This window comes from Muntiacus reevesi, chromosome 6, assembly GCF_963930625.1.
Source record: "Muntiacus reevesi chromosome 6, mMunRee1.1, whole genome shotgun sequence".
Classification (NCBI taxonomy): domain Eukaryota; kingdom Metazoa; phylum Chordata; class Mammalia; order Artiodactyla; family Cervidae; genus Muntiacus; species Muntiacus reevesi.
Genome location: NC_089254.1, coordinates 100,580,860 through 100,590,968, shown reverse-complemented (window position 1 = coordinate 100,590,968; position 10,109 = coordinate 100,580,860). Strand labels below are relative to the sequence as shown.

The 10,109-nt window shown below is 41.3% G+C and overlaps 1 protein-coding gene across 1 annotated transcript; it reads left to right on the top strand.

The window, feature by feature from the left end:
* The first annotated feature begins 470 nt into the window (after positions 1-470).
* Positions 471-1,415, top strand: LOC136171197 (olfactory receptor 9A4-like). Its single transcript, XM_065939935.1, has one exon. The coding sequence runs from the start codon at positions 471-473 to the stop codon at positions 1,413-1,415; it is 945 nt and encodes a 314-aa protein (XP_065796007.1).
* Positions 1,416-10,109: the final 8,694 nt, after the last annotated feature.

Sequence of the window (10,109 nt, the reverse complement as noted above, 5' to 3'; positions counted from 1 at the left end):
GTCTCTGTCTACCAATCAGGATGACGTATAGGGTAAATTTCAGTCCTTTGAACATCTTCTTAAATGCTACTATGTCACCTGCTACAATTAGCTTAAGAGAAAAGAACAATCCCCATATCCAAGGGGCTGACACACCATCAAAACTGGCTTCTTTCAAGTCTTAACCTTTGTTTCCTATGAGAAAGCACATCTAGTTGGGGAAAAAGCCAAGGGAGGTTTTGTTCACAGCATAGAGATGATGGTTTCTACATCCATTCCAAGCAGTGAGCTTTTAGCTGGATGTGAGGTGACAGCATTTAGATCTGACTTTGTACAGAGCATCCGAGTAGGGGCCCCTCACCTGGTCACCAGACTGGAAATAGTTCCTCATCCTAATCTGTGCTCCTTCTCTCTTAAGAGAAGGACCATGTGGAGCAGCATTTCTTTTCTTTTCATCTCTAGGTTTCCCAAGGAGCAGAAACCAGGACTGAATGATGAGCAATCACTCAAGTGCCACTGAATTCTGCCTTTTAGGGTTCTCAGGGTCCCACGAACTACACTACGTTCTTTTTGCTGTATTCTTTCTCTTCTACTCAGTGACAATAATCAGCAACATGGTCATCATTGTGATTGTCTCTGTCGATAAACGTCTGCAGTCCCCCATGTATTTCTTCCTTGGTCATCTCTCTGCCTTGGAGATCATGATCACGTCCCTTATCGTCCCCGTGATGCTCTGGGGGTTGCTGCTCCCTGGGATGCAGACAATATCTCTGGCTGCATGTGTCGCCCAGCTCTTCCTGTACCTTGCTCTGGGGACCACAGAGTTTGCATTGGTGGGAGCAATGGCTGTGGACCGGTACGTGGCTGTCTGTAACCCTCTGAGGTACAATACCATTATGAACAGCCAAACTTGCATCTCAGTGGTGATTGGGTCATGGGTGTTTGGGTTCCTTTCTGAAATCTGGCCAGTCTATGCCACATTTCAGTTTACCTTCTGCAAATCAAACATCTTAGACCATTTTTTCTGTGAACGAGGTCAGCTGCTCAAACTGTCCTGTGATAACACTCTTTTCACAGAGTTTATTCTGTTTTTAATGGCTGTTTTCATTATCATTGGTTCTCTGGCCCCAACAATTGTCTCCTACACCTACATCATCTCCACCATCCTCAAGATCCCCACCGCCTCTGGCCGCAGGAAAGCCTTCTCTACATGTGCCTCCCACTTCACCTTTGTTGTCATCGGCTACAGCAGCTGCTTGTTCCTCTATGTGAAACCCAAGCAAACTCAGGCAGCTGAGTACAATAAGATAGTCTCCCTGCTGATTTCTGTGTTAACCCCTTTTCTGAACCCTTTCATCTTCACTCTCCGGAATGACAAAGTCCAAGAGGCCCTTCGAGATGGAGTGAAACACAGCTGTCAACTCCTCAAGGATTAACTCTTCTCAGTTCCTTTTTTTGGTGGAACAGTCAGCATTAAGAATTATTCAGGAACCTAGAAAACACTAATTTTTCTCCTCTTTTGCCATCATCACCATCACAAAAATTAAATAAGATGTGCAGCTTCTGACCAGACCATGTAAAGACAGGTAAAAATAACACCCATTCTCTGCTCACTTGAATCCCATTGCCTTAGTTTAAGCTGCTATTTTGCATCCACTGTTGAACTCAAAGAACCAAATCTTTCGATGTGGGAGGAGCCAGAGAAATGACACTTACCCATGTTTCTATGTCCTCTGTTGGTCAAATTATCTCCTGGGGGAGAAAAGACATGAGGTGTTGTGCTGAGATATATGGCTTATTCAAGGTCCAAAGGCACAGATATTCTCCTTGTTTCTTTATCTGCTATTACTAGGTCTTTTCCTACATTTTTGTGAAATTTCTTGACAAGATGTCCATATGCTTTAAAGTGTCCCATGGCTCTCTTTTTCTCTGGTTCTTTTCATGTTATCCTGACCTGATTGCTATTGGAAAGTATGTATGATGTATACATCAAAAGAATACATATGAGGTATGTATACCTTAAAAGAATCTAGAGTGGTGGCATGTGGATTGGAGTCCTTCTTCTCTGGCGAAGCTTGGTGACCTAAAGAAGATGGAAATATCTGGGAGTTGGAAGCAGGAAAAAGCCCTGTTTGCTAAACCTCAGGGCATCGCTGTAGCCTCTCCCTTTTGAGTTTATGCAATGTCGTGATGGTTTGGTCGCTGTCACGTCTGTCTCTTTGAGACCCCATGGACTATAGCACAACAGGCTTCAATGTCCTTCACAGTCTCCTGGAGTTTCAGATTCATGTCTATTGAGTTGGTGATGCTATCTAACCATCTTTTCCTCTTCTGCCCTCTTTCCTAATGCCTTCAATCTTTCCCAGTATCAGGGTCTTTTCCAGTGAGTCAGCTCTTCACATAAGGTGGCCAAAGTATTGGAGTTTCAGCTCCAACATCAGTCCTTCCAATGAATATTTGGAACTGATTTCCTTTAGGATGGACTGGTTTGATCTCCTTGCAGCCCAAGGGACTCTCAAGAGTCTTCTCCAACACCACAGTTCAAAAGCTTCAATTCTTTGGTGCTCATTCTTCTTTGTGGTGCAACTCTCACATCCATGCATGACTACTGGAAAAAAACATAGCTTTAACTAGATGAACATTTGTTGACAAAGTGAAGTCTCTGCTTTTTAATATACTGTCTAGGTTTGTCATAGATTTTCTTCTAAGGAGCAAGCAACTTTTAGTTTCATGGCTGCAGTCACTATCTGTACTGATTTTGGAGCCCAAGAAAAGAAAATCTGTCAGTACTTCCACTTTGCCCCTATCTATTTGCCATGACGTAATAAGAACAGATGCCATGATATTAGTTTTCTGAATGTTGAGTTTTAAGCCAACTTTTCCATTCTCCTCTTTCACCCTCATCAAGAGACTCTTTAGTTCCTCTTCAGTTCCTGGCATTAGAGTGGTATCATCTGCATATTTGAGGTTGTTGATATTTCTCTTGGCAATCTTGATTCTGGCTTGTGGGTCATCTAGCCCACAGTTGGCATGGTGTACTCTGCATATAAATTAAATGAACAGGATGACAATAGACAGCTTTGTATTCCTTTCCCAGTTTTTTACTAATCAGTTGTTCCATGTAAGGTTCTAACAGTTGTTTCTTGACCCACATACAGATCTCTTAGGAGAGAGTTAAGGTGGTCTGGTATTTTCATCTCTTTCAGAATTTTCCACAGTTTGAGTTTGTTGTCATCCACACAATCAAAGACTTTAGCACAGTCAATGAAGCAAAGTAGATGTTGTTCTGAAATTCCCTTGCTTTCTCTATAATCCAATGAATGTTGACAATTTGATGTCTGGTTCCTCTGCCTTTTATAAATGCAACTTGTACATCTGGAAGTTCTCTGTTCAAGTACTGCTAAAGACTAGTTTGAAGGATTTTGAGCATAACCTTGCTATTATATGAAATGAGTGCAAATGTATGGTAGTTTGTACATTCTTTGGCATGCCCTTCTTTGAGATTGGAATGAAAAGTGACTTTTTCCAGTCCTGTGGCCCCTGCCGCATTTTCCAAATTTGCTGACATATTGAGGGCAGCACTTGAACATTCTTTTAGAATTTTGAATCGCTCAGCTGGAACTCCATCACCTCCACTAGCCTTGTTTGTAGTAATGCTTCCTAAGGCCCACTTGAATTCAGACTGCAGGGATGTCAGGCTTCAAGTGAGTGACCACACCATTGTGGTTTTCTTTTTTGTACAGCTCTTCTGTGTATTCTTGCCACCTCTTCTTAATCTCTTCTGCTTCTGTTGGGTCCTTACTGTTTCATCCTTCATTGTGCCCATCCTCGCATGAAACTTTCCCTCGGTATCTCCAATGTTCTTGAAGAGGTCTCTAGTCTTTCCCTTTCCACTGTTTTCTTCTACTTCTTTGCACTGCTCGTTTATGAAGCCCTTCTTATCTTTCCTTTTCTTTCCTCTGGAACTCTGCATTCACTGTATGTGATAGAGACACACTACGGTGAAGTGACTAATTCTGGAAAGAGTATCCTCTGTCTGTTACTGCTGAAAGGAGCATTGTCTAGACTCCTCCTAGACCCAGACTTCAGGCTACATAATGCCTTCTGATTCTTTGTTTCCAGTCCAAGTGTACCTTTCATAGATTTTCTCTGTGGGCCGACTATAACAAATGAGTCACTACCCACCTCATTCCCAGTTCCTCAATAATTCCAGGGCATGGCTATTAGGCATTGTAGTAGCTGAAATTTCATATTGTTGGAGGAAGGGCTTTGGAGGTAGGAGTTTGCTGAAATGACGGCACTGTACATCCTGCCAGCCCTCAATTGAGAGAGGCAAACACTTTCCCAGCAGGGGTTAATTGGTTCCCTTGTTTCCCAAGAGTCCTACGTGACGATGCCTACCTGTCGGGGAGCAGAGGCAAGACCGCCATGTCTACTGAGCTACTTGTACTGAATAGGAGCTCCAGACAAGGTGGTGAGTGAGTCCTTCAGTCCAAGCCAGGCTCTGCTACCAGCCGAGCGTCCCTGGGGGTCTTGCGCTGGCCGAGAAAGGATGGACGCCTCCAACACAGGTAGCCCCTGCCCTGTTCATTTCCCGAGGCCCGTGCTCACTAGAGGAACCGCATTGTTCTCACTCACTTCTGTTTCTCTAATTCTCACAAAAGCCTCCTCTGTCCCAGGCTGTCCTCGGGCTGCTGGCGGCAGTTCACGTCCGGGAAGAGCGCCGCTTGGCCTGGATTCCTGTTTCCTTGGCTCTTCCGCTTGTCATCACTGGGACTGTTTGGCTTGCCTCACGTTCACACCCCACTTCCCCGTCTCTTGGTCCTCTCCCTTTGTTCTCCAGTTCTCAGCTTCCTCTTTTTGTCCTTTTTTTCCATTCCCCCCATCTCGCCAGGAGTCTAGGCTCTGACCTCCCACTGCTGACACACCCCTCTTCCTCCCGTCCCCCTCCTCGCATCCTCTTCCTCCCGTCCCCCTCCTCCCACGTTCCATTCTCCTCCTCCTCCTCAATGGGTCAGGTTCCAGACAGCCTCTGGCAGGGCCCCTGCTGTTTCGCTCACTTTCCCAGATGAATCTGTCCAAGGAGGGAGGGGACATCCCCTTCCCCCGACTCTAGGATGTAAGACAAGAAGAGTCCAGGCAGAGTGCCTAGGGATGGAACGTTAAACATTCTTGTGCCCAGGTTTTTCTCTTTGTGTCTTGGTAGTGAATGAAGGAAGGTTATTAACTGCATCAGTCTCATTGGACTGCCTCTGAACTCTGTTGCCTGGGTGGCTTCAATACCAGGATTTATTTCTCACAGTTGTGGAGCCTGAGAAGTCCCAGATCATGTTCTGGTCAGTTCGGTTTTTGGTGAGGGGTCTCTTTTGGCTTCTCTCTTAATTCACATGTGGCCCTGAGGGGTACATATGGGGAGTGTGTGCTCTTGTGTCTCAACTATAGGGAGACTAGTTTTATCCACTGAAGCCCCCATCCTAACAACTTCACTTAACCTTAATTACTTAGATGCTCCATCTTCAACGCAGCTGCACTAGGGGTTAGGGCTTCAGAATATGGATTTTGAGGATATAAACATTCCATCTGTATCCCTCTGCTCCTGCAATGTAAGCTTATTCTCATCTAGGACGTCTACTTTATCTCCCGCTGGGTGCTGAGAACTAGGATCTGTCTGTCCACTGGGGGTTTCAGTGTCCTGAGTTACAGGTGTCTTCCATACAAAAATAAAACGAAAAGCCTCACATCCACCCCTGCTATTATATACATACAATGAAAGTTCAATAAGCTTATTGCTGTGTTTTTTCTGTCTACTGCTCACAACTGAGCACAGATGTAATTAATACAGGTATCTACAAAGAAATACTGATTATAGACTGCTATTCGAAAGGCTTTCCCCATGTAATTCAGTTCAGTTCAATTCAGTCGCTCAGTCGTGTCCGACTCGTTGAGACCCCATGAATCGCAGCACGCCAGGCCTCCCTGTCCATCACCAACTCCCGGGGTTTACTCAAACTCATGTCCATTGAGTTGGTGGTGCCATCCAGCCATCTCATCCTCTGTCATTCCCTTCTCCTCCTGCCCCCAATCCCTCCCAGCATCAGGGTCTTTTCCAATGAGTCAACTCTTCACATGAGGTGGCCAAAAATAGCATGGTGCAAAATAATTTTTATGTATACTTGGAGGTATATCAGATTGAACGTGTTTCCATTTTGACAAATTTCAACACTGGCCTCTGTTAACATAAACTTTGAGTTCTTAGTGATATGGTTACAGTGAATACAAAAACAAAACTAGAGGGAGTGCTACTTTCATCCTCAAGTTTTTAATAGTCTCTCTTCTGGAGTTGTTCCTTGGTGAAAGTAAAACACTTCCTGGCTAGTATCTGTGAAATATCTCTTAGAGGACATTCACTTTTTCTGTCTTATTTTCAATAGGTATTCCTCTGTAGCCACATTTAATGATGTATAAATATTGATATAGATGATATAAATTTAAATATTAATTTTCTACTGTATATGTATCAGGAGATAAAAAATAAAAAGGATGTGATATATAATTAAAACTACTATCCCTTCTGGATTGCCACCACAAACATTTATTTTTTCTGTACCTAATTCAAATATCTCCTTTTTTTATTACTATGAATAGTAATTCTCAAAACTGAACTACAATTGGGCTCAGGTTTATCTGGCTCCATGCTATGCTAAATCACTTCAGTCGTGTCTGACTGCGCGACCCCACAGACGGCAGCCCACCAGGCTCCCCCGTCCCTGGGATTCTCCAGGAAAGAACCCTGGAGTGGGTTGCCATTTCCTTCTCCAATGCATGAAAGTGAAAAGTGAAAGTGAAGTCACCCAGTTGTGTCCGACTCTTAGTGACCCCATGGACTGCAGCCTTCCAGGCTCCTCCGTCCATGGGATTTTCCAGGCAAGAGGACTGGAGTGGGGTGCCATTGCCTTCTCCATCTGGCTCCATAGTTAGCTCTTAAACTCTTTGTTATTTTGTTTCATGACTTTTTCAGTAGAGACACTGAATATAATTTTTATATCATGTGATTGATTTTTATATTTTGAATACCTACTGAATATAATAAACTTTGTTAAATGCTTTGGAAGCATATAAGTGGAAGGGAACAATTGATTGTACAGTAGTATCTTATAATTTCTCTATATCTTTATTCAATTCTGGCAATATTTCTGTAAGGTAAGTAATATGATCTCATTTTACAAATGAGAAAATAGAGGGTCAAATAGGTTAAGTAACTTGCCGAAGTTTACTCAGCCATCAACCATATCACATCCATTAGAGTGGAAAAAAATAGAATTATGGGGATACTAAGAGTTGATGTGAATTGTAAAGAATGGACTATTATTCATTTCAGATGTGAATATAAAATATTATGGTCTGTGTAATTAGAGAGTAGCAAAATTAATAAACATGAACTGTGTATATGCTGTGACCTATTTTCAAGTTGACGCTTTCTTCAGATGTGATCAGTCTGTTGGTAAGCATGTGAAAGGAATTCTCCATCTCTCATGCAATGTTTTTTAACTTATAATATTTTCATTTGACTCTCTCTTACAATGTTTATCTCTTTGCTAAAATTCCTCTCTTATATATGCCTGTTACCCACATTTTCAACTGCATCACATGGCATATTAATCATAGTTAAGTTACTCTGGCATTAGGTCAATATTTTCTAGTATAATATTTTAAATCCTTCATTGATTTTTCCTTTAATTTTTGAGTCACATTTTTAATGGATTCTGTGGCATTTACCAAATATGTCCTAACTTAGAATTGACTTTAGATTTATACTCACAATGCCCAATGGATGTAGAAACGTTACTCCTGTATAGCTCTATTCTCTTCTCCCCTTCTGTGCTATTATGCATGTTGCATCTCTATAATTACAAATTTAACTTTACATTATTCCCGTTATTACTTAATGTATTTTTTAAATAAATTGGAAGAAAATAGGAGCAAGTGCATATTTTTAGTATTTGTTATATGAACCTTGTTTACCCTTTCTAGTTCTTTTCATTTGTTCCTCAGATTCAAGATGACATTTAGTATAATTTCCTTATTCTGAAACAACTTTGCCTCTACTCACTTCCTTTGTGCTATTATTGGAAAATATATTACATTTCCATATGTTATCCACTCAACATTTATATTGTTACTGTTTTATATAGTGATTTTTTAGATCAGCAAATGGAAAGCAGGAAAAAATATGCACCCATACTGACTTTTACAATTACTAAATTATCTTTACCAGTGCTTTTTCTGCATCATATAGATTCTAATTATCATCTGGGGTCATCTGCCTTTAATCAAAGAACTTATTTTAGTATTTCTTATAAGGGGGGATGGGTAACATTAGTAAAAAGTTTTTCTGTTTTCGTTGATCTAAGAATGCTTCTATTTTGCCCTCATTTTTGAGAGACTGCTTTCCTGGATATAAGAATCTTGACTGTCTATTTTTTTCTTTCAGCACTTTAAATATATGATCCCACAGCTTTCTGGTCTTACTTGTTCTGATGAGAAGTCAGTATTAATCTTAACTGGATCTCCTATACATACAGTGTCATTTTGTTCTTGCTGCTTTGAAGATTTTTTCCTGTCTCTTGGCAGTTTTAATATTATGTGTTTCTGTGTGGATCTGGATTTATCCTTCTTGGATTTGTAAAGTAATGTTTACACTGTTTTGTGTAAAGTATTTTATTTTATTTACAATGTTTTACTTTACAACATTGACTTTGTAAAGTTTTCAACCATCTTTTCCTTAAGTATTTATTTCTCTCCTCTGTGTTTCTTCTGTTTTTTTTTTTTTTGGTAACATTCATATGTCATAGTGCACTTAATGGGGTCCCATATTTTTCTGAGGCTTTGTTCATTTTTTTCATTTCTTTTTAAATTTCTATGAAACATGAATAGGTTTTTCTAAGGGCAGCACAGATCTCTGTGTACTAAAAATTGTTAAATTTAACTACATAAGAGTGAATTTTATGTGTGAAAAAATATACAATAATAAAAGCATGAAATAAAGGTAATTTTATATGGACATAAATTTCACTTACAAAATCACAAGTTCAAAATAGACAAGGATAAATTGTTTTTAAAACCCTGAAAATAGCTAAACATGTTTAAAATTAAAGATTGGAAATTTAGCAATAATGTTTTAAAAATAATAGCTATTTTTCAGAGAATGTGCTGAAAATAATACCAGTGAACATAGTGGACATGATCTCTTAAATAAAGTATATTTGATGAAGAATATTATCTTCCATGGGCTTCCTTCATAGCTCAGTTGGTGAAGAATCCACCTGCAATACAGGAGACCCTGTTCAATTCCCAGATCGGGTAGATCCCCTGGAGAAAGGATAGGCTACCCTCTCCAGTATTCTTGGGCTTCCCTTGTGGCTCAGCTGGTAAAGAATCTGTTTGCAATGCGGGATGCCTGGGTTTGATCCCTGGGCTGGGAAGATCCCCTGGGGAAGGGAAAGGCTACCCACTCCAGTATTCGGGCCTGGAGAATTCCCTGGACTGTATAGTCCATGGGGTCGCAAAGAGTCAGACACAACTGAGCAACTTTCACCTTCATTACCTTCCACAATAACACACACACACACTCACTCACACAAGCAGAAACCTATACTTTTACAAGTAAAAGTGACTCTTTACAGAATCACTTTGATAAAGACACTGTAAGCTTTCCTTAGGCCTGAGCAGGCTCTTTGAGCACTCTGTGTCTGGGTGTGAGGAAGAGCTGAGCTGTGTTGCAACAGAGGCTTCAATCTCTCGGGAGCTCTGGGTTCAGGACGGCTCTTTAAACATGTCCTGATTTGTGTCCCTACCTGAAACACAGGGCTGGGCGTTTGCTCTCGTGCACCAATAGCCACTGGATCCTGGCTGCCTTAAAGTGAAAGTGAAAGTTGCTCAGTTATGTCTGATTCTTTGTGACTCCGTGGACTATACGGTCCATGGAATTCTCCAGGCCAGAATACTGGAGTGGGTAGCCTTTGCCTTCTCCAGGGGATTTTCCCAACCTAGGAATCAAAGCCAGGTCTCCCACATTGCAGGCGGATTCTTTACCAGCTGAGCCACAAGGGAAGCCCAAGAATACTGGAGAG